This window comes from Lithobates pipiens, unplaced genomic scaffold (assembly GCF_037356315.1).
Source record: "Lithobates pipiens isolate NorthernLeopardFrog02 unplaced genomic scaffold, aLitPip1_a1.2 Scaffold_3, whole genome shotgun sequence".
Classification (NCBI taxonomy): domain Eukaryota; kingdom Metazoa; phylum Chordata; class Amphibia; order Anura; family Ranidae; genus Lithobates; species Lithobates pipiens.
In genome coordinates, this window is record NW_027507790.1 from 206,696,335 (window position 1) to 206,720,935 (window position 24,601).

General features: G+C 44.5%; 1 protein-coding gene across 1 annotated transcript in view; it reads left to right on the forward strand.

The window, feature by feature from the left end:
• LOC143940924 (chondroitin sulfate proteoglycan 4-like) overlaps positions 1-23,567 on the forward strand; it is a 61,497-nt gene extending 37,930 nt beyond the window's left edge. The window contains exons 6-10 of the mRNA XM_077462746.1: positions 4,667-4,865; positions 5,635-5,766; positions 7,657-7,833; positions 11,059-11,262; positions 12,518-23,567. Of these exons, the coding sequence (XP_077318872.1) occupies positions 4,667-4,865; positions 5,635-5,766; positions 7,657-7,833; positions 11,059-11,262; positions 12,518-14,562 (2,757 nt within the window). The 3' untranslated portion in view covers positions 14,563-23,567. The remainder of the gene's footprint in view (positions 1-4,666; positions 4,866-5,634; positions 5,767-7,656; positions 7,834-11,058; positions 11,263-12,517) is intronic.
• Positions 23,568-24,601: the final 1,034 nt, after the last annotated feature.

Sequence of the window (24,601 nt, forward strand, 5' to 3'; positions counted from 1 at the left end):
CTGCTGCATTGATGGCAGTGGTGAGGCTGCTGCATTGATGGCAGTGGTGACGCTGTTGCATTGAAAGCAATGGTGACACTGCTGCATTGAAGGCAATGGTGAGGCTGCTCCATTGATGGCAATGGTGAGGCTGCTGCATTGATGTCAATGGTGAGGCTGCTGCATTGATGGCAATGGTGAGGCTGCTGCATTGATGGCAATGGTGAGGCTGCTGCATTGATGGCAATGGTGAGGCTGCTGCACTGATGGCAATGGTGAGGCTGCTGCATTGATGGCAATGGTGAGGCTGCAGATGAGCACTGACCCTTATTTTGCTTGAAAGTTCCTTATTTAAAATTTTAGTTTTTTTCCTGAAGCTTCCCTCTTAAAATGAATGCGTGTCATACGCCTGTGCGTGTTATACGCCGATAAATACGGTATTTAAAAATATTCAAAAAAAAATAAAGCAACCATCTAGACTAGTGTAGCACTAACCCCCGAAGGAGCTGCTGGTTTGATTGGGCTTACCGTTACCTTCTTTTCCTCAATTCACGTCTAGGGGTGTCCTGTGGTAGATGGCCCAGTATCTTGAGAGACTGACAAAAAATGTAAACAATGAACAGTCTCTTAAATCGGGATCAGAGGGTTAGGAAGAAAGTTTAGGTACTCTTAGCGCTTGTACACACGGTCGGAGAATCCGTCGGAATGTGTCCTATTGGACCGTGTTGTCGGATAATATCCGTCTGACCCAATTTTCCAACTTGTTGGAAATATTTTCCGACAAACTGGTCCGATCGGACATACTACGATCATGTGTAGAGAATTCTGATCGGACAAAGTGCCACGCATGCTCAGATCAAATTCCTACACCAAAGCTATTGGCTACTAGCCTGAACTTAGTCCCGTCGTAACGAAATAACGTCATCACGTTCTGAACGATCGGATTTTCCAACAACTTGGTCCGTGTGTATGCAACAGTTTCGGACACAATACGTCGGACAAAATCCAACGGATTTGGTTGGCAGAATGTCCGACCGTGTGCACAGGGGCTTAGTGTCAAAGTCAATAATGAAGAACTTGCTTACTATGACTGAATCCAGAGAATAGCCATTCACAGCTGGATGTTCACTCAAGTTGGATAGTCCCTCCCTCACAAGGTCTAGCAGCCAACAAGGTGCTTAACTTCAGGAACAAGTCCCTGCCACAGACATTGTTGTAGAACATACAAGAATAAGTCTCTGCCACAGACGTTGTTGTAGAAAACGTAGGAAATCAAACTTGTAGAACACTCGTGTGATACCTGGATCTTTCAGCCAGCTTGACGATATCCACGAGACCGGATTCAATTTGGTACTTCAGCGCTTCCAGGCTCTTGCTAAGAAACCAACCCATACGTGGCCTTCTTCTGAAGAGTCCTCCCCTGGAATGCTATGAAGCTAATGGGTCTCTCCCAAACCGGAGACGGCAGGGCTCAAGTCCTGCGGGAAAGCATGGGAACAAAGTTCCTGCACTTTTTCCACAACAGGAACTCAGTTCCCGTTAGCAGCCGCCTCTTTCAAGACTTTGAAGTATGTGAGCTGTGTGGCAGGTGCTACACCAGCAGCTGCCGACACAGCTCGTATTAGTAAGTGTCGCACACCAGGGGTGGACTGACCATTCAGGCATTGCCAGTAGGGGGCCCCATGACAGCTTCCTCTTCGATCTACTTGTCAATCACAGCTAGCTGACGGGTTGATCAGGTCCCTGCTGCTAAGAGATTGTATTTAGTCAGACCTCTCGTGATGCTCTCCTCCCCGCCTGCCCCTCCTGATTTTCTGTCTCCTCACCCCCCTCCCCCCCCCCAATCTCCTGCATACTTGCTCTGTGTGTACCGCTGAATCCCCCCCTCCTCTATCTTCAGTGCCATGTGATGAGAGAACCCAGAGGAGGAGCACAGCTATTCTGCTCACAGGACATGCAGGGAGAGCGGTGAGCTGAGGGAGGAACATCAGTTTGGGGTGGTAAGCTGAGCACAATACCTGAAAAGTTTAATGCCAGGAGGGAAGTTTATGTGGAAATATGTGAAGGGTTGGAATAGCAGTGAGTGTGTGTTGGAGCCCTGCAGAGTTTGCAGCCCCCCAAGCTAACATACATCTCCTAAGCAGGAACACATCACTATCTCCCCAAGCATTCTGTCCAGATAATGTGCACTTAATTTATGACCTTTCCGTTTAACCCTGTGTTATCCAAACTCTGTTCATTGAAAAGTGTAAACTCACCGCATAAACACTCTATATACAAAATAACATTCCCTAATAAAGATCAGAACTTGATGTTCACATTTGCATGGAAGCACAATTGAATGAATGCTGATTATTCAGAGAATTACCGTATTTATGTTCATTGAGGATTGTTTTTTTTTATGTACTAACAGTTAAGCTTCATACACACAATATGAAAATTGGATGAAAAATACCACTTTTGAAGTGTTCGTGCATATGAGCTTATCATTTTTTTTTTTTTTGGTGAGGCAGTGGATCTTGGGTGGGAGTTTCCACACTTTTTTCCCCAGGACTTGACCCCTGGGAGACAGCACCCAAACACATCAGAATCCTCGCCCCAGAAAAACAAGTTGGGTGGATCCGCACCCCCGGCCATAGCCTTCCTGGGGGCTGGTCAGGAGGACCAGGACCATGAAGTCAGCACATCCTTCTGGATCGGAACCCCCGAAGCACGTGACATCCGCATCTTAAGTACCCTCTCCCAGAAAACACAGCAAGAGCGCCATTCCCACTGGGCAGGCTCAGAGAGAGGATAATCTTAAACCATAGTTCCATGCCTGCCAGAAGAGACAATGCCCCCTGTGGCCAGGCTGAACATCCCATAGTCCAGTCAGACTGATGCTGAGGTCCAAATTTAGACAATTTCACCCAAACCAAACTGCAGTTCCGGTGTAACCTTAAATTTATAAAAACATAGCGCGTGCTCTTCAGGAGTAGGCGCTACACTAGCAAAACTGACCATCGCTTATAGAGAATTTTATTCTTACTGAGGTTTTGATGTTTGAGAGAGACTAGCTTAGAGGAAACCAGATATAGGGTAGACCCCATCACTTAAAGTGGAGTTTCAGACGTGTTTATTAAAAGTCAGCAGCTACAAAAAGTGACTTTTAATAAACGCACACTGTCCCACAATCCAGCAATGTGGCTCGGTGCTGACATTACAAGTGTGGGTACCCAGCTTCAATTGCTTGCGGCTTCACAGCCGGGTGCACATGCACATGTTACCAATTGTCTACGCCTCCTCAATGGCCAGATAATCTTCTGGGACCTGTAACGTGTTCCAGAAGATTGCAGGGAGGGGAACAGGAGACCTTCTGCTTGAGTCACCTAGGTGGCCCGAGCGGAAGTGGGAGCAGGTACCTGTCAAAACTAGGTACCTGCCCCCCCCCCCCAAAAAAAATTTGATATGCCAAATGTGGCATTGGAGGGGGGGAGGAGGAGTAGTACTTAAAGTTGAACTTCCGCTTTTGGGTGGAACTCCGCTTTAATTGCTTTTGGTCAGACTTTAGAACAGCGAAGGATAATCCGTGTCCAAGAAATATGGCTTCCCCTATATACATATAGTATATATTTTCAAAATGATCAAAGAAACAAGCGTTTCAAAACATTACCATTCATTAGAAAAATAAATAAAATGAATAACATGGTAGAATCTATTCAGAAGAAAAATGGATTGCCTAATAAAAGTAAGCATAACTAAATGTTACTAGAATCATACATAGCTAGAATGTTAACTTTCATTTTATGTCTGCTTACAACCTATCAGCATGGATTATAAAACCATGCACAGGTAAATTACAAATGTTTTTGCAATTGTATATATTTTTTGTGGCAGTGATGCTCTGGTTTTATATTTAATGTCACTGGTGATATCGTTGGCAGTCAGTCATTCCCCCTCCCCCCCCCCCCCCCCCGTGTCAGTTAGTGTCAGATTGTCCACCGCACTATCACAGTCCCATTAGAAGTTGTTGATTGCGGCCATTAGTAGTATAAGAAAAAATATTCCAGTATACATCCCATAGTTTGTAGGTGCTATAATATTTACACAAACAATATTCACTTATTGGGATTTTTGTTTTATCAAAAGCATGTAGCAGAATACATTTTGGCCAAAATACGTAAAGAAATAAAAAAAATAAAAATAAAATGTAATGGTAAATTTTTGTTTTATTTTTTCAAAATTGTCAGTCTTTTTTCATTTAGATTGCAATAACCCAGTGGTGTTCAAATACTACCAGAAGAAAGCTCTATTGTGGGGGGGGGGAGGAGGAGATATCTATTTTGTTTGTACTGTCATGCAACACTGTACCCAATTGCCAGTTAAAGTAGCACAGTGCCGAATCGCAAAAAATAGCCTTGTCATGAAGTGGGTAAAATCTTCCGGAGCTGGAGTGGTTAAGCTGAGAAGAAAGAAAATGTTAGATTTCTACAAGGTACAGACTAATCCATACTATACCCTTCAAAGCTATTAAAATGGGTGCTATTCAATGGGCTTTATCAAGGCAATTCTTGAAACATAATTGATAATCAGTTTAATGTCTTCTACAAAGGCAATCCTCTGGTAATATGACGGGTTATAAAGCTCTGTGCCATTGATCCATGAAGACTGGCCTTGCATTAGAGCATGTGTTTCATGTGTCTTTTAGGTCTGGGTTGGCTCTGTGACTGAAGTGACTTCTAATGATCTTTTGGCTGAAGATAAGGACACCTCCCCAGCTGATCTGGTGTTCTTCATCACTCCCCCCAGCAATGGCCACCTCTCACTGAAATCCCATCCAGATCGGAGTATTCTCAATTTCACCCAGCAGCACATAAATAATGGACAGTTGGTTTTTGTACACAATGGTGAGCAAATTAAGATTTAAAAAATGTTCTAATTTATGCTGGATTTACAAGGGACATGGATGTCCTATGGTGTGAAATTGGTTAGACAAGCATAATAGCATTTGAGGAGTGCCACTCTTTTTTATAGTAAATATGTCTATATTTTATGTTTTGTTCTCCATGGTCTCACTGTATGTAGGAACATAGCCACCCTCTCTTGCTCACTTCTGAGATGGACTAGGCACTATGGCACAGAGCAGTGCAACTAACTTGCATTGCTTGTTCCAAACAAGAGGGGGAAGAGCAGAGGTTCATGAGCTCACAGAGCATGGTAAGAAACTATTTAATGAAAAATAGATTGTAGGGTCATTAACAAGTTAACGTGTGTAAATTATTTTCGGAGAATAAAGATGCCATTTAGTGGGAATTAGGAAAGATATTTATAGTGTAGAAATAGTCATGGGGGATGGATTTACTAAAGGGAAATAGACTGTGCACTTTACAAGTGCTGTTGCTCCAGAGCTTAGTAAATGAGGCGAAGCTTCACTTTGCAAAGAATACCTAATCATATGCATAGAAAATAAAATTTAAAAGGCGTGTTTGCTTTCACATGATTGGATGATGGAAATCAGCGGAGTTTCCCCTCATTTACTAAGCTCTGGAGAATCTGCACTTGCCCAGTCTATTTGCCTTTAGTAAATCAACCCCATGTTCTACTAAATCCTGTTTTGGAAGTAAAACAGGTAGTGTTGTACCCTTGCTGATGTTCTCTTTGATTGTCTTGTTTCAGGACCAATGTCTGGTGGATTCAACTTCCAGGTTACAGATGGTTTGAATTTTGCACCTAGACAAATCTTTAGTATCACTGCAAGAACCCTTGTTATAAATCTGGAAGTAAATAAGGGTCTTGCTGTATTTCCAGGTAAGTACTGCAACTGCATTTTATCATAGTTGGTAAGGTTAAACCTGGATGGACAGATGTCCTTCCTATTTTTTTTTTTAAACAGATAAACTAATATAGAAATCTGGTTTCTGATGTTTTGGTTGTCTAAAGATAATCATGGGTGGCACTTGGTGTTCTGTGGTTAGATTCTTAGCAGACCCTTTTTTCCCTCTCGAATACATGTTTATATCCTCCAAATTGACATGCTGATATGAATTGATATTAAAATTTTACACTGTTTGAATTTTAGTCAGTTCCCAATGAATTTCCTGAAACTCACTCTGGCCCTGTTCAGGCCCCTCCCACCCAACATCCTTCAAAAATTGAAGATGCTGCGTGGAAAATTTATAGCCGAACAGCAACTTTATTTAATTGGATGCATCTCTTGTTCAGGTGTTCTGACAGCTGTCAGAATGCAATTGCCCAGCAGAAGGGATTAATCAATCCATGCTGTAAGCGTGACTGAAGGAATCTGTTAGCCCTTGTACACACAGTCGGACATTCCGACAACAAAATCCGTCGGATTTTGTCCGACGGATTTTGTCCGAAACTTGTGTTGCATACACACGGTCGGACAAAGTTGTCGGAAAATCCGATCGTACGTAACGTGATGATATTATTTCATTAGGACGGGACTGCGTTCAGGCTAGTAGCCAATAGCTTTGGTCTAGGAATTTGATCTGAGCATGCGTGGCACTTTGTCCGATCGTAATTCTCTACACACAATCAGACAAAGTCCGATCGGATCATGTTGTCGGAAAGTTTTATAGCCCAGCTCTAAAACTTTGTCCGTCGGATATTCCGACGGAAACAGTCCGATGGAGCCCACACACAGTCGGATTATGCGACAACGCGGTCCGATCGGACATTTTCCGTCGGAATGTCCGACCGTGTGTACAAGGGCTTAGATTTTTAAAACCACATATTGCAAGCATTAGTAAGCTGTTTGCTAAAATATTTTTGCATTACCAACAGTAACAGACTGCCTGTATTTGTATCGCAGTATTATAAAGCCCTGGTACACACGGTAAGTATAAAGCCCGCTGGGCTGAAAGAAAGAAGAACTGAGGAGCTTGCAAGGAGGTCCTGTACTAGCAATGCGATGTTGTTACGGAAATTTCCCCATTAAACTAGTGTGTTCTGAGAGGGGGAATGCCTCCCTGCCAAAACACACCAATCAGTGCTCACAGCTATTGCCTAAGAGCACTGATCAAATGCCAATCAGCTGCTGGTTTTCCAGCATGTTCGTTCGATAGAAGCTGGTCGTGAGATTGGCTTCTGTTAAACAAGGACCTGTACACATGGGCCGAATGTCGGCCTGCGTCTATTGTACCGGCTGATTGCGAATGATATTCCACCCATGTGTATGTGGTTTAAGACTGCCAGATTAAATTTTAGCTGGAACTACTGCCATTAGTCTTGAACTGAAACCTTTCCCCCCTGCTAAGATTATTTAGTCCTATATGCTACATAATTATGATAAAGATTATACATTTAACAGAATAAACATATCCTATTGTACTATCCAGTACTAGAAGTAATGAGGTTAGAACAGCTACCTGTATTAAAAAATAAATGTGTGTGTATATGTATATATGTATGTGTGTGTGATTGTATAGTTCTCAGCCCTCACTGACAGATAGCCATAGAGCTATAGTCAAGCTAATGGATGCTGCTAAATTTGGTCTGGGTGTCTAAGGTTTAATGACATTTGTTCATTGACATCTGGTCTTGAAAGGGATAAATAAAAATATCTTTGTGTTATATAATTGTTGTGCTTCATGTGTTTACTACTTCTGTTATCTCTACCTTTTTGTTGTACATACTGCCGTGTGGATTCATATATTTTTGTTTTTTTACATTGTCCAGGAACACGAAGGGTCCTTTCTTCAGGGTTGTTGAAAGCTGTAACAAATGACCAGAGTGACATAAATAACAGGACAATAACATTCCAAGTGTCCAGCCCTCCAAAACACGGGCGAATCCTAAAATTGGAACAGGAAAATGCAACATCAGAAGTGTCAACCTTTACCCAGTCAATGGAAAGTAACAGTTTATATGCCATTTCTACTAAAGACATTATTGTGGGGGCAAAAAATACAAAGCTGATCTGAAAACACGTTAGGCCATGGTGGTGATTTTTGAGAAATAAGTTAAAATAAAGCAGCAGCAGAAATTGATCTGTTGCTAATAGCATACAGATTCCTTGGTGTAATCTGATTTGTTGGCATGGAACAACACCACTGTTGTTAATCACTCTTCCTTATTGATTGAATATAAAAAAGAGTGATAATGAAAAAATCGGCCCATCCAATTTGTTGAGTTTAGAGAACTAAATTTTAACTGTCAGGGACCAACTGTCAACTATCATGGGATGTACTTTTAGTTCAACCTGTCTTTCTTGCTTTGTTTACTTTAGCATTTTAAATACAGTTAGGGCCAGTTCACGCCAGACACAGTTCCGTTCAGTTTTTGATGCACTAAAAATGCATGCACAATGTTTTCCATGTATTCCAATGGCTCTAGTTCACACCATGCAGTCAGTTTCTGGTCAGTTTCCGGTCAGTTTCTGGTGCAGAAACTGACCAGAACTGACTGCATTGGTGCAGAATAAAACGGAACTGCACAGAACTGTATGCGACTGCATCTGGTGTGAACTGGCCCTTAGGCTTTTTGCCTTGAATGAACCCTTGAAATCATTTTTCTGCAGAGGTTCTCTCAACCTAAAAATTATCTATAGATTACAGTATGTTGTATGATCAGTGAGTTGTAAACCGAATATCCAATAATTATTAGTGAGTTTTGAGTAGAGAGTGTTTATTTTTCTGTTGAACTTCTTGGTTTAACCTATCTAGTCTTTCTTTTTTGTTTGGTATTTTTTTTCCCTGATACAAGGACCCATTAAGAGTTTGCTGTTCTTGTGTTGCTCATTAATATTAATTGGCTGCCAACACAGAAGGAACAGACAATAAAAATACATGCAGCATTGTGTTACTGTGCAGTGTGGTGCAAAGAGATGCATTGAACATATACAGCCCAGTGTACACTATTTTAAAGTGGTAGTAAACTCTGCTTTATTACTTGTACCTACAAGTAAGCCTTACCTGTAGGTACAGTGATAATCTCCTAAATGTGTACAGTTTAGGAGATGTTCACATTTGTAGTGGCCATGACATCACCGACACATGCGCACTATGCTCTGAATGAGAGCACTGGGGCGCATCTGCCTCCCATGCGCATGCACAGGAGTGACGTAATTGTGGTCCAGCCATTTAAACAGCTGGAGAACGCAAGCATGGAAGTAAGACTGGTGAAGATGGAAGTGGCAACAATGGTAACCTCACACTGCTGCACTGCTGGAGGGCTTTGTTTTTAAGGTAAAGCTGTCATAATTGGCTAATATGCGGTGCATAATAGTCTTTTATGATTTTTTTTGTTTTGTTTTGTTTTTGTTGGCCTTTTAGCACTGCTTTAAAGGAGAAGTATAGCTAAAGCTTGTTAGGCTGTACTTCTGAGAATCGCAGTTCATTCTGCACTCCTGTGCCCCATTTTAAGTGGACAGCAGTTTGGCTGATGTCACTGAGCCGGTCCAGGCTCGGGCAGGATCACGACCATATGGTTGGGATCTGTGCCTATGCCTGGACTGGCATCTGACTCCGCCTCTAAGCAAGCTGCTTAGAACCTGAGCTGGCCGCTCCTGCACCCTCCATTGGCCAGCGCCCCAGTGAGTCTGGGGGAGAGTTAGAGCAAAGAGCTCTGAGAACCAAGCGGTCTGCGGTGTTTGGTTGCTCAGCTCTCAGTGTTAGAGCTGGCAGGGGACAGATGCAGCATCGGAACAGTATGAATCTGAAAAAACAAACAAACCCCATACTTCTCTTTTTAGTTAAGTTTAAGTTAAGATGGCCTTTGATCAGGTTGATTGGCAATTCTTTATGATCCACTATGGCTCACATAGGCCTGAGCAGTCACATAATGATATGGATCTCGGCACTGTACTCTCACCCTTCAGCCTTAGTGAAGATCAATGAAACCTGATCTAATTATTTTCTTCTGTCCAATGGGACTTGACAGGGATGTCCCCCTTTCCCTTTAATTTTTATACTGACTCCTGAACTGTTTTTATGTAAGGGAAGATTGGACCCATCTGCTACCTATGCAGAAGACCTCATGTTCTGCCTTACAGAGCCAGAGTCCTCCCTTTCAGCATTATGTCACAGTATGGGGAACTTTCAAATTTTTCAATCAACTTGAGGCCTTGAATATAACCTTCACTCGGTATAGAGTGGCGCATTTCCAAAAATCGTACCCGTTTCATTGGACCTTGTCCACCATGAGATACATTTGCACCAACATTAATTAGAAACTGTCTGCACTATATGAGGCCATCTTAGGCCCCCTGCTGACAAAATCCGACTAGATCTTTGAAAATGGCAGAGTCTAACTCTGACCTGGTTCAGTTGATGTAACACCTACAAAATTACATAGTTGCGTCAGAATTTTAACCTAATCCAAGCGTTACCTATCCATTAGATAATTGTTTTTTTGTCTCTCTGTGCACCATGTAAATCAAGTTTATATGGAGAGACAAAGTAGCCTAGATGAGACTTGCTCTCCTTACCATCCCTAAAATAAACAGCGGCATTGGCCTTCCTTACCTTGCACTTTATTATATGGCCTCATATTTGTCTAGGTTTATGATGTGGTGCACCTCACCACAATATAAATTATGGGCCTAGATTGAACAACATTCCTCCCCAGTGGCCCTATTGACCCTGCCCTGGATTCCACTCAAACGTTACCAATCTCTTAACCTCTCCCTGCCTGCACTATAGCCAAAAGACAGCTACAGCACATGCTTCCGGTTCTGGGAGGGCATACATGGACATCCTCCCAGAACCCCACCTCCCAGATGCTCCCTGGGGCATACACCTGGCACGCTCTGTGAATACAGCTGATCACATTAAAGGGTCAATCACAATATAATGCAAACCAAGAATTTTTTTTTTTTACAGTGTTGCATGAAAGTGCAATTGTCATTCAAAGTTCAAAATTGGCCTGGGTAGGAAGGGATTAAAAGTGTCTGGTATTGAAGTGGTTAAAGGTCACCCTGCCATTGGAGCCGCTATAGCTTGTATTCACCAAACTATAACCACATACTGTACATACACAATCCTGCATTGTAAGCATTTGATTACTGCCATTTGACAAAGTATTTCTTTGTCAATGATTTTCTTTGACAATGCTGTTTCATTTACCTTTTGATTTGAAAAGATATTTTCTGTCTTGTACAGTTGGATAAGGCGGCGATCTTCTATGAACATACAGATACAGAAGCTCTGGTCTGGAGTACACAGGATTCCTTCTCCTTCACAGTCTCTTCACCTCCGGCTGTGCTAGAAAACCAGAAGTTCCTCATAACTATATCATATGAGATTGATGATCCGGATAGGCCAACCCGTCTCATTGCAAATACTGGTAACTTTTTATGTTTCATATTTTTCAAAGGTATTCTCCAACCAGATAGCTGATTGCATCTATCAGGCCTCCTTCAACAAATGTTTATTTGTGAAATTTCCTCAGCAGGTTTAAATTTTTTTCAATTAAGACGGTTGCAGAAGAAGTACAGAGGTAAAAAAAAGGGCATGCAGCTCAAAACAAGAACTCCTTTTTTATTATTTTTTTTTTATTTTTCTCTTCTGTAGCCCTGCATTTCCTTTGCCTTTTTTTTTATTTATTTTTTTGGTTCTCAATAATTATCTGCTCAAAGGCCCTTGATCATCTTCTCAGTTTTGCAAGGCACTTGGTCTACTTGTATTGTATTGCTTGTGCGATGTATATGACCTCTTGTAGGTACTTTCTTTAAAGCAGTGTTCCAGCCTGGGGAAAAAAATAATTTAGCTGTAGCTGCTGACTTTTAATATAAGGACACTTACCTGTCCAGGGAGCCTGCGATGTCGGCACCCCAAGCCGATCCGTCCATCCGCTCCGGGTGCAGGCGCCAGAATTGCTAGTAAAGGAAACCGGCAGAGAAACTTTCAGGCTTTACTGCCGGTTTCCTACTGCACATGTGAGAGTTTTGCGGCACTTTCTGAATGGTCCTGTCTTCTGGGACACACACAGGTCCCAGAAGGCAGCGGGGGGGAAGGAGGAGGGTACTATGCAATCGCTGAAATGACATACCTCGCCACAGCGACATAGGATTGAAGTCCAGAAGAAAAAGAGCAGAAAAGGTGCCAAAAAGGGTGTACTATTTAAGACAGTTGTCTTTTTGCCTGGAATTCCGCTTTAAAGTGATTCTAAAGGCTAGGGATTTTTTACCAGGGATGTGCACGAGAGCAGCTGCTCTCGAGTCTCTCTCCCTTCTCATTGGCTCAGACACAATGGTTGCCACTGCTGTCAATCACAGTCGGTGAAGAGATTGGGGTGGGGCGGGGCTGAGCCCCACTTTATGTGTCTTATGGACACAAAGTGGGGCTCAGGAGCGAGCATGCACGACTTCACCCTTAGCACGCAGCTTGCTATGGGAGCACTAAGAAGGGGGAGGAGCCAGGAGTGCTGGCAGGGACCCGAGGAGGATTGGGGCTGCTTTGTGCAAAATCATTGCACAGAGCAGGTAAGTAAAACATGTTTGTTTGTTTTTTTTTTGTTTTTTTTGTTTTATAATTTTTACCTTTTTAGTATCACATTTAAGCTGTCCACCTTCTAATTTACATTTCATTATTTTGTATAGGTGCTTCTGTTTTGGAAGGAGAAAAAATTCAAATAGACAAAACAAAGCTGGATGCCTCCAACCTTCTAGCCAGGCTGCCAGAAACTCAACGAGCTGCATATGAAGTCTGGTTCCAGGTGACCATATTACCCAAACATGGCGTGATCATAGTTGGAGACAGGAATATTACGAAAGACAAGCCCAACTTTTCCCAGTACATCGTCAATAAATTTGGTATTACCTATGCGCACAATGGAGCAGAATCCCCTACAGATAGCTTCACTTTTGCCACATGGCTCAATTTAAAAAGTAAATCTGCTGTTAAGCCAGATTTTGATATTCTAGAGGAGATGTTTAATATCACTGTAATACCTGTTAATGACCAACCACCGGAGCTTAAAACAAAACGGCCCAATCTGAGAGTTCTGCAAGGAAAAATGGCTGCATTTAGCCCAGAGAACCTGAATGTTGAAGATCTGGATAATCCGCCAGAAGATATAACATACTCTGTTATAAGTGCACCAAACAATGGATTCTTAGCCAAATTAGACAACCTAAATGAATCCATTCAGCATTTTACACAAGCAGATATTAATAATGGCGACCTGTGGTTTGTACAAGATGGAAGCTCAAGCTCAGGCGTGTTCTATTTCAGTGTGACAGATGGCAAACACAAACCATTATATAAACTTTTTAATTTAGATGTTACCCCTGTTTCCATAACTTTAGTTAACAAAACAAATCTTGTCCTTGTCCAAGGACAGACGTATGCCACAATTACAACAAAAAATCTAGCAGCTACCACAGATGGAAAAAGCCTAGTGATTCATTATGAGATCTCGCAGACACCCATGTTTGGCAGGATTTTAGTTCACAACACACCTGTGACGAACTTTGATCAGAGAGAAATAGAGTCTGGCAAAGTAGTATATCACATGAACAACTTTACTGCATCTCAAGACAGTTTAGAATTAATGGTCTTTACTTCAGAAAGTAATCTGACAGGACAGGTTCTGAACATCACTGTGGAGCCTCTAGTAAATGTCGCTATTGGATTAAAAATACCAACGGGCTTAAAGTACACCCTAAAAACTGGGGACCTGAATGCAACAGAGCTAGCAAATCAGACCAGCAGTGACCCAGAATATTATGTTGTTGATGCACCAGCTTATGGTAAACTTGTAAGAAGAAAGACGTTTAAAAAAGAGGAGTATGAAGAGATTGAAAAGTTCACACATAGCGACATTGAAGCCAGACAAATACTGTTGGATGTTGATGCCAATGTGACAGATCAGGAAATGATCAACGATTCATTTGCTTTCATGTTAAACGCTAAAAATGTGCCTCCTGCTCTAGGATACTTTGCATATTCTGTGGTTCCATATGATCCAGTACTTGTGGACTCTTCTCCAACTGCAGAATCTTTTTCATTTACCACAGCCACTCTATTGTACACCAGCCTGAGCCATGAGAAAAAGACAACCAGCCACAGGCTGCACAGAAATGTTACAGAAGCTCCCATAAGGAGATTTGGCAATCAGAATCGATGGGGAAATCAAAAACATGACGATCCAACTCTTCCTTTGGAAATAGCAACCACAAGTTCTTCTGGTCACCAAACCACAATTAAACAAACTACAGATGATCCTAAAGCAGAGCCTAGCCAAACTGAACCCCTTTCAATCATAATCCCTTTGGTCGTTGTTGCTGTCCTGCTGCTGGTCATCATTTTTATTGTTTGGTTTCTTCTTAAGAAACGAAGGGAAAAAAAGGCTCCACCACATGTTAGAAGTCACTCCTATAGCATGGTTCCTCAGGTCCCTTCACCATACATGGAGAGAAGTACCACTGTGCCAACTGTGACTGTAACCCCCCTACAAAAACCCAATGATTATTGCTCTGCAAGCCCACTGCTGCCACCCAGGCATGGCCAGTTACTTGCAAATTCTGCTCCGTCATTTGGTGCCAACACTGATCAGAAGACCTGGTTGCAGATGGATCCAGAAATGATACAGCATTGCCGAAAAACAAATCCCACCCTTAGAAATAATCAGTATTGGGTGTAACAAACAGTACTCATATAAACTTTTTTATACTAATATATTTTATAAATATGTATATTTTTGGTATTTACCAAAACAGCCATTATATTCACAAGGTGCATACATTACTGTAGTTTTTAGGAGGCAGTTAGTCCATTCTAGGAACCAATAGATTATTGTAGGCCAATCAGCATCATGCCTTTGCCTTAAATAGAGAAGTCAGCTGTGCCGCCTTAGATGTGTCGGCTGTCGGACCTCTAAAAAATTTTAAGGTTTGATCTAGGTTTGCACCAAAATAGTTTTTTTAACCTTCAACTACCGATATTTTCGGTCAAGTACTTGTCAATACTAAGTACCTTTTGCGATTTGAACCCATGCAAAATGAATGAGCTCAAATCCCACTGCAAAGAACTGCATGTGTTTTAAACAGTTTTGCAGTGCGATTTCCAGCACAACTCTTGTGTGAACCCAGGCTGAAGTCACTATGACAAGCCTGGGTTCACAAGAGCGATGCGGGAAGCTGCATGCGAATCGGACAGGAATCGCACTGCATTCCTTTTTAAATGCAATTCTTTGCAGTGTGATTGGAGCCCATTAATCATTCATTTTGTATGAGCTCAATTCGCACCACAAAAGTATCAGGTACCGGAGTATTTGCATGAGTACCCGTGAAAATACTTGGTATCGGTGCACCCTACTTTTATCGTATTTTTTTGTCTTTTATGTTTTGAAAAACAAGATGTCTGCATAGTGGGCTGTGTGTATTTGCCCCCATCCACACTGGTACGATATGACAGTTCAAAGCGCATGACAAGTCACACCCCATTATCGGCAATGGAACCATTCAAATTGCTGCAACTCATGTTGCAGCGACTTTGAAAAAGGTTCCTGTGCCACTTTTTGCCAATTTCAATGCGACTTGCATAGACTTCTAAAATTGGCAGTGCAAATCTCACTGATGTGCACCTTTGAAATCACGCTGAAGTAGTGCGATTTCAAAGCCTCACCAGTGTGAACGGGGGCTCAGATTAGCAGTCATTTTTATGCTACCTCTTTGTTGGTACTGGACTACTAAATGACTGTTTTGTATAACAGACTGCACATCGCTGATAAATATTTGTGCCATGTCCATGACATTTTTAATGCCACTATTGACAGGTTTGTTGTTGTTTCACATGAAGGTTTTAAAGTGTTTGGTTTGCTTTGATAGCTGGAACATTGTACTACTGACATATATTTATTTATTTATGGACCTAATGCGATTGCAGGACTTTCTATGGCCATCAGGCCTTAACCGCCACGTGTTTTTACATCTTGAATAGCGATTGGACAGCACTACTGCACAAATAAAATTATTTTGTGCTGTATGTAAATTATCGTTCTGGTAATATTGTGAGTTTGAAGAATAGGATCAAAGCATGTCTTACTATATTTTATTTTATTTTGTTGAAAGATCTGGTAATTACTAAGGTGTTAGGGGTCTTAAAGTGATTGTAAAGGCAGAAGGTTTTTTATCTTGATGCATTCTATGCATTAGGATAAAAAACCTCCTGTGTCCAGCAGCCCCCCTAATACCTACCCAAGGTCCCTCTCTTTCCAGCGATGTGCATGAGTACCTCAGCCATCCTGGACTCTCCCTCCTGATTGGTTCCCGCTGCTGCCAATCAGGGAAGAGGGGGAGCAGGGTTGAACCGCAGCTCCGTGTCTGAATGGACACAGGGAGCTACTGCTCCGCTGCCCCCATAGCAAACTGTTTGCTGTGGGGGACACTCAACAGGAGGGAGGAACCAGGCACTCTGAAGAGGATCTGGGCTGCTCTGTGCAAAACCACTGCAACAGAGCAGGTATTACATTTTTGTTTGTTTTTTATCGAAAAAAAACGTCATCACTTTAAATTTTAAGTCTTCCACTTTTGTAGCTACATCGAGGTAACATGTTTCATGTTCACATTCACATAGTATAACTTAAAAAAATGGCTGCTTTGCTTTTGATTTGCATTTACATTTTACTCAAACTGAATTTTTCAGGGGAATACAAGTGGGTTTGGGGAGTAAATGTGTGCCACATTTAACCATGTCTGTACTGTGCTGGCAGATCTCCATTATAAGTTGTAAACTAGATTTTAGCACTGTGTGTTCTAAAAGGAGTATTGGACAAAGTGTGTTGGTTACAGACAGTTTCTGGTGAAGATAATATCATTTGTACATCCATCCTCTATATGTCCTGAGCTAGCTGCTTCAATGCTTGGTAAACATCTGTTTCAGAAGACTGATATTTTTTAGCACTGTCACTTTTAATATTGATTCTGCATCTCTGCAGTTTGATTTGCACATGTTGCACTTGTTATTGGTCTCCATTGGTGTGATGCAGCATGTTCGTGGTCTCTATTTTGTCTGATGCAGCATGACCGTGGTCTCTATACATCTGATGCAGCATGACCATGGTCTCTGTTCGTCTGATGCACCATGACCGTGATCTCTATTCGTCTGATGCAGCATGACTGTGGTCCCCTTTCTCTTATATTCACCGTCCAACACAGCTCCTCTCTGTAACTAAATGGGTTTGTTAGCCTACCATTAGGAGAACTAGGCAAAATTGTAACACAATACACAGAACTTTCAGTCCCGCCCTGGGGGGCAGACCCTGTGCTAACAACCCTCCCTGCTGCCCCAGCAGACTCAGTTTTATTTTGCCTAGTGAAGGAGAATGACCTAGGAACCCTGCGGCCCCTTTGGTCCATTTTTTTGATGCAGGATTGATGTTTCTGCGCAAGAGAAAATCTCAGGATCTTTTATATTATATCAACTGCCAGCTGGGTGACAGGCTGGTTGAGTTATCCTTGTAGTCCCCCCAGTCGGGCCATCGAGCGTGTGCAGGTCGCAGCTAAGGCTCGGCAGGCCACGACATGCCTCAGCTCCAGAGGTGGTCGGTGAGCTTCAATGCTCTGGGGTATACATATGACCGGGCTACTGATGTCTGGATCACAGTATACTGGGCCGGCAGCCATCCTGTAACTGCGCAGGAGTGGGTCTGAGATGGAATGCCTCCCAGCTCTTCAGGACTGGTAAGTACGTCTCTCCCTCCTCGGGGGGTTGAGCAGCTGGGCATTCCCTGGGAGGTCAATTCGGGGGCCACCTCACCTCCTTCTCTTCTCTCCCACATCCCTATCTTCCCTCCTTCCCCCGCCCTCCGGTGGCAGCTGCATGTGCTGCGGGCGGTGTGTCTATGGGGATAGCTGGGTCTCTCACCTGTGGGGGTCTGTGCGGCTAGCGATGGTCCTGGTCCCTGTGTGGGGGGGGGGTCCCAAAAGGTGTCTGTGGGGGTTTTCTTGCTGGTTTAAGGCAGTGCTGTTGATGATTTTTTCTGTCACCGCATGGCGTTGTCCGGCTGCCATTTTGACTGTGGGCAAAGCAGGTTCTCCTTGTGAGCCTCGGTGGCCATTTTCTAGGAGATTTTCCTATTAGTTACATTGGCGACAATTTTCACCGCAGTTCTCTTGTGACAGCATTACATGTGCTCTCACATGCTGTTTCCTGTGTCCACTGTGTATACAGGACGCTGGATGGCAATTCCCTGAACGCTGGTGCAAGCTCTGCAGATCGTTTCACCGCTATTTTCTACAGCTGCTGCCGGCACAGTTTACTCTGCACTTGGGTAACCTCCTGGGGACTACAGGCATGGCTAGTGACCATCACAGAATGCCCCAGAGTGGTGAGTCTGGCACTAGGAACCCCCCCCCCCCCCAGAAGGCGGCAGCAGGAGGGTGGGACCTTCACTGTCCTAAGTCCCCTTGCAGGTGGCAGACAGGGTAGGGTCAGTATGGCTTCAGAAACTGGTGTTTCTTCCCCCGAAATTCAGGCTATTACAACTGGGTCACCTGCGGATAGCGCTGTGCCCATGGACACCCTGATGGCGGTCCTTAACTCCTTTGTTGCTAAAATAGAGGCGGAGCGTGGAAGGAAAGGTACACGTAAAAGGCCCCTACCCCCCCCCCCCCCCCACCCCGTCAGAAACCATGAATCAAACTGAGACAGAAGTACAATTAAATCACACTTGTTTATTAATAAAAATAAAAAGGTAAATAGAAAAAGCGTAGTCAAGCATAGCCAGAGTACAGTAACCAGATCGGGTAGTCAGCCAGTCCAAGGTTCAATAACCAGATCGGTAATCAGCCAGGCCTGAAGTCAGGGATCCAAGTAGAGCAACTGCAAGCAAGATAAGGAGCCAGGAGGGATGTCAGCAAGCCAGTCTTGAAACAAACTGCAGGAGATGGTTCCTTGTGATGTGACCAACGCGAAGACAGAGGTGAAGTGAGCGGGAAGGCTTTAAGTAGGCAGGTCAGACAAGCATCATCAGGAACAGCTGGTAAGTGTGGAGAGAGAAGAGAGCTGGCAATTAGCCGACAGCTGAGTGGCCAGCCAAGAGAAGGAAGGGCTAAGCCAGCCCTGACACCCCTCGTCCTCTGGGGAGAGCTCTGATGCAGACTCGGGCCCTGCTGCGGCTGGTGACCCCTGCTCTGACCTATCAGACGGGGCTGACCAGGACCATTCGGACAGTGAGGATGATTCTCTGTCCAGGTCCGGGTGCGACAAAGCACTTTTTGGAGCACTTATCACAGCTGTGCGTGATACCCTGAAAATCCAGGAGCCAGCTGATCCCTCTGCTTATGTATTGGCTCCTTTTGGGTCCCGCAAGCCAGCACGTTCACCTAAGGTGTTCCTGTATTTGACTTATTTTGACAAGTTCATCTACAGGGAATAGGGTCCGCCGCAAAGGACCTTTTCGGTCCCCAAAAACATGGCGGTGCGTTACACCTTTGAGGAAAGCCTTCTCAAAAAATGGTCGGCTCCTCCGGTCATGGACCCCCCAGTATCTAGGTTAAATAAAGTAACCACGATCCCGGGTTGAGGGGACTCCTGCATTCAAGGACCCCATGCATAGGAAGGCCGAGGCGGGGGCTTGTTTACGTTTGTGGAGTCTGCCGTGCGACCAGTACTGTAATCCACACTGGTGTCGCAGACACTGACTGAGTGGGAAAAACGTTTGCACCGCAAATTGGGAGAGCAAAATGCCTCCCCTGTCTGCGTGGAACTAGCAGACCAACCAGTGCAAGGCCTTAAGTAAGTTTGTGACACGGCCCTGGATACTCTCCCTCTGTTATCCACGGCTTCAGTGTCAGCTGTGGTGCTGAGGTGCCTGATTTGGCTTAAATGCTGTTCTGCAGGCCAGGAATCCAAAAAAGCCCTGACGGATCTTCCCTTCCTTGGTGACCGGCTCTTTGGAGCTTCGCTGGATGACATTAGTCTTTGTGCTTCGACAAAACGTTCCCAGCCAGACAGGACGTCCACGGGCGGTCAAAAGTGTCCCTGGAACCGCAGGCCTGCGAACAAAAGTGCTACTGCATGAAGGTTTGACCCCCACCCACGTATCGGGTGGGGGGTCGCCTTCGGAAGTTTACAGCCCGGTGGACTTCCCGATTATCCGACCAATGGGTCTGCAACCTGATTTCCACAGGCTACAAGATAGAGTTTCTCTCTTGGCCGCCAAACAGATTCTTCCCCTCCAGCATACCCACGTCCCCGGTTCCACGGGAGGCCCTGTTAGGGGCAGTAAGGGACTTGAGGAATAAGGGGGTGATTGTACCAGTTCCTGGAATTGGAACGCTTCCAGGGGTTCTACTCAAATCTGTTTGTGGTTCTCAAAGAGGAAGAGGTACGTCCAGTCTTGGATTTAAAAGTCCTCCATCACTTTGTAAAAGTGCAGAGGTTCAGAATGGAATCCGTTCGCTCAGTAGTCGCTGCACTCCATCAAGGGGACTCCCTGGCGTCTTTGGACATCCAGGATGCGTACCTGCACATACCCATATGCCTTTGGCATCAAAAATGTCTGCGTTTAGCAGTCGGGAAGCCCATTACCAGTTTGTGGCTCTTCCCTTTGGCCTGGCATCAGCCCCCCGAGTCTTTACCAAAGTACTGGCTCCAGTATTGTTGTTGCTGTGACAACACAGGATCGCGATCGTGGGTTACCTAGACGATCTCCTCCTGAGAGCATCTTCCGCCTCAGAATTAGAGGAGGATGTGGTGATCACCATGCAGACTGCAAGAATTTGGGTGGCTGTTGAACCTAAAGAAGTCAGTGGTTGTGCCGACCCAGCATCTGGAGTACCTGGGATTACCTTTGGACTCCAGGGAAGCGAGAGTCTTTCTCCCCTCAGACAAATTGCAGACTCTCAGATCTGCGGTCAAACTACTGATGAACCGTAAGTGGTCATCGCTAATTACAGGCTGACAGTGGTTGCTGCTCTTCACATATAGCCATATGTCATGCGTTTTCCTGCAGAAATCCGAGCCTGAACGCAGCTGACTGTATGGCATGTGGCTACATGTGAACATCAGCGGGCCACTGTCAGCCTTTAATTAGTTTATTTAGGCTGATTGGCCACTGCTATTCACATGAACTGGTCATTCTACCTGCAGGAATCTATCGCTGAAATCCATAGAATGCAGATAACTGGCCATGTAAAGAAGGCTTTAGGCCGCGTACACACGCGGGGACTGTCTGCCGAAACTAAGTTCGTCAAACAGTCCGCTCAAACTTTTGAATGAACGAACACGCCCACACACGGCACTTTTTGAGCGGACAAATACGGCAAACTTTGTTCGTCGTACTAAGTCCGTGTAACTTTTGAAATGAACGGACTCGCCCACACACGAGGCAACAGTCCGCTCATTTCGAGCGCGTGTGCAGGTAGGCGGGGCCCGCGACGGAGACGTCGCGGGCTCCGCCGCCTGGAATGTACTTAAAGGGGAACCCCAACGCCGAAAAAATTCGGCGTGGGGGTCCCCCCAAAGTCCACAACAGACCCTTGTCCGAGCACGCTACCCGGCCGGCCAGGAAAGGGGGGCGAGCGAGCGCGCCCCCCCTCCCGAGCCGTACCAGGCCGCGTGCCCTCAACATGGGGGGTGCCTCGGGGAAGGGGGGGCCGCGCGGCCCCCCCCACCCCAAAGCACCTTGTCCCCATGTTGATGAGGACAAGGGCCTCTTCCCGACAACCCTGGCCGTTGGTTGTCGGGGTCTGCGGGCGGGGGGCTTATCGGAATCCAGGAGCCCCCTTTAATAAGGGGGCCCCCGGATACCGGCCCCCCACCCTATGTGAATGAGTATGGGGTACAATGTACCCCTACCCATTCACCTGTAAAATAAAAGTACCCAAAAAAAAAACACAACACACGAGATAAAATATTTTATTGCACAGCTCCGGGGGTCTTCCGTCTTCGGGGGTCTTCTCGCCGGCTTTCTTCCTCCCCGCCGCCGGCCTCTTCTCCCGACTTCGGGGGTCTTGTCCCCCTCTTCGGTTCTTCTGCCGGGCCACCGCGCCTTCTTATAGCTCTTTTACAGGCGGTGGCCCGGTCTTTCTGTCGCCGCTGTCGCCTTCCGGTCGCCTTCCGTTCTTCTTCTTGTTCTTCTTCTTCTTCTCCAGGAGATGTTGACACGTCGCTCTCTCCGGCCGGAATGCCAGAGCCGCGCTGTGCGGCCACTTATATAGTGACAATGGGGCGGTGTCACATGGTATATGTCACATGGGTTGGTCCCCCCTTCCCCGAGGCACCCCCCATGTTGAGGGCACGCGGCCTGGTACGGCTCGGGAGGGGGGGCGCGCTCGCTCGCCCCCCTTTTCCTGGCCGGCCGGGTAGCGTGCTTGGACAAGGGTCTATTGTGGACTTTGGGGGGACCCCCACGCCGATTTTTTTCGGCGTTGGGGTTCCCCTTTAAGTCCATACCAGGCGGCGGGGCCCGCGACGTCTCCTTCGCGGGCCCCGCCTACCTGGAGACGCGCTCGAAATGAGCAGACTTTCCTCCGAACGGGAACAGTTTGCTCATTTCGAAAGTGGCCAAGTTTCAGCGGACAGTTTTTCGGAATTTCCGAAAAACTTTGTTCGTCAAACTGTCCGCTGAAACTGTCCGCTGAAGCCCCACACACGAGCGGACTGTCCACTGAAACACTGTTCAGCGGACAAAGTTGAGCGAACAGTCCGCCCGTGTGTACGCGGCCTCAGATATTTCTGCCCTGAGGCACCCAGTGAGCCAGGTCCTATTGTCATTCCCCTCATACCTACTCCTGTTTTATGGTGTTTGTAATCATGTAACTTTTATTAGCACTGCTGCAAAGACCATTCTGTATTCTGTTCTATTGAACTATTCATCTTTTGTAGGCATTTGTTTTTAACACTTCTTTCAATGCAAACTGTAACATGGCAGCCTTAATACAGTTTCAGCCTTAAATTATTTATTCAAGATAATGTTCATTTTTATAGTGTTCTATAAAAAAATAGAAGGGGAAAAAAAGCTCCTTTGTGTTTGTCATTTCTTCCAGCAAACAGCAGATGGAGCTCCCATCTTATTTTACAGGATAACCTGCCTGTCTTTATGAAATATAATAGAGAGATGCCTGTGGATTAAAACTTGTGATTGTGAGTCATGGGAATAGTATGCCGCAATGGCTGAGCTCAACTGGAACTCTATTTTCATTTGTCTATTCCCTGACAAAACAATTATAGTAGAATTTCCGTTGTAGCACTTGTACTTGACTAAGAAGTCACATGATGTGTAGTGTTTCTAGTTTTTGGTTTTTTTTTGGCATCTCAAAACAAAGAGGGCTCTAAGAGATTCTAATTGGTCAACAGTCGCATGCAGGAACTTACCATTGCTCACTCCCCATTGCTAGCATTGTGATTCTACACAGCCTACATGCTGGGGTTGATTTATTAAAACTGGTAAGTGTAAATTCCTGGTGCAGCTGTGCAGAGTAGAAAATTAGCTTCTAATTTCAGCTTGTTCAATTAAGCTTAAGCCAAAAAAATAAAAAATGGAAGCTGAATGGTTTCTATGCAGAGCTACACCATATTTGGCACTCTCCAGTTTTAGTAAATCAACCCCTCTGTGTACTGTAATTTTTAAATGAAATGCTGAACTACCCCTTTTAACAATATGTCAAGGCAAAATAAATATGCTCTACATCTTTGCAGTAATGCACTTTTTCCTATGTTTTACCCTTTTAAAAACCCTACAAGTACAAAAATGTAAATCCATAAAGTGAATATGCTGTGCTGCCCCTAAGACATAGCGCAACATGTTTTTTAGTATATTATGTGATATAAGTGCATAAATTCATAACAATCAAGTAATCTTTCATCTATATCAAAAACTGTAAATAACAATGTGTTAAAGTGGTTGTAAACCCTTCCAGACCACTTTTACCTACAGGTAAGCCTAGATTAAGGCTTACCTGTAGGTGCAAGAAATATGCAATATTTTCAAAAGACAGGCGCACTGAGCATGCTGCTGCTAACAGCGATCATGCCGTTAGTGGCATGGGAGTGATGTAATCGCGGCTCCGGCCAATCACAGCACCGGAGCCACGACACCCGGAAGGAAGATGGACGCTTCATCGAAGAGGTGACAGCGGTAACATCGCTGGCTCCTGTGTCAGGTGACACATAATGGGCTACTATGCAATACATAGTAGCCCATTATGCTTTACCTTTGCAGGGAAACAGGAAGTAAAAACCATCAGGGTTTACTACCTTTTAAAAGAATTCCTAAATAATCCAGTAAAGTCCTCTCTCTCTCTCTCTCTCTACGGTATGTATATATATATATATAGCTATATCTATACCTATATCTATTATGTATAATTTTTTTTTTTTTTTTTTTTACTGAATGACCATGTGTAGACATTGTATTGCTGTAATTGACCACAGCTAATCACATGGTAAAAATGGCTGTGATTGGCCCTGTCACTGTGAACAATCACAGCTAGTAACACAACTGTCTACATGAAAGGAAGCCATTCATTGTTTACAACTGTCATGTGATCTGCTCTGATTGGTCACAGCCATCACATGGCACTGGCAGTGGGTCGGTGCACTGGCCCTCCCGAGAATGGCCTTTGGTACGATCTGTCACCTGCTGTGTCTACTAGACAGCCTGTTCTCACGATGACATCATCCTACAACAATAGGTTTCTGTCCGACCGTCATTTCACAATGACCCAGACGGGAAG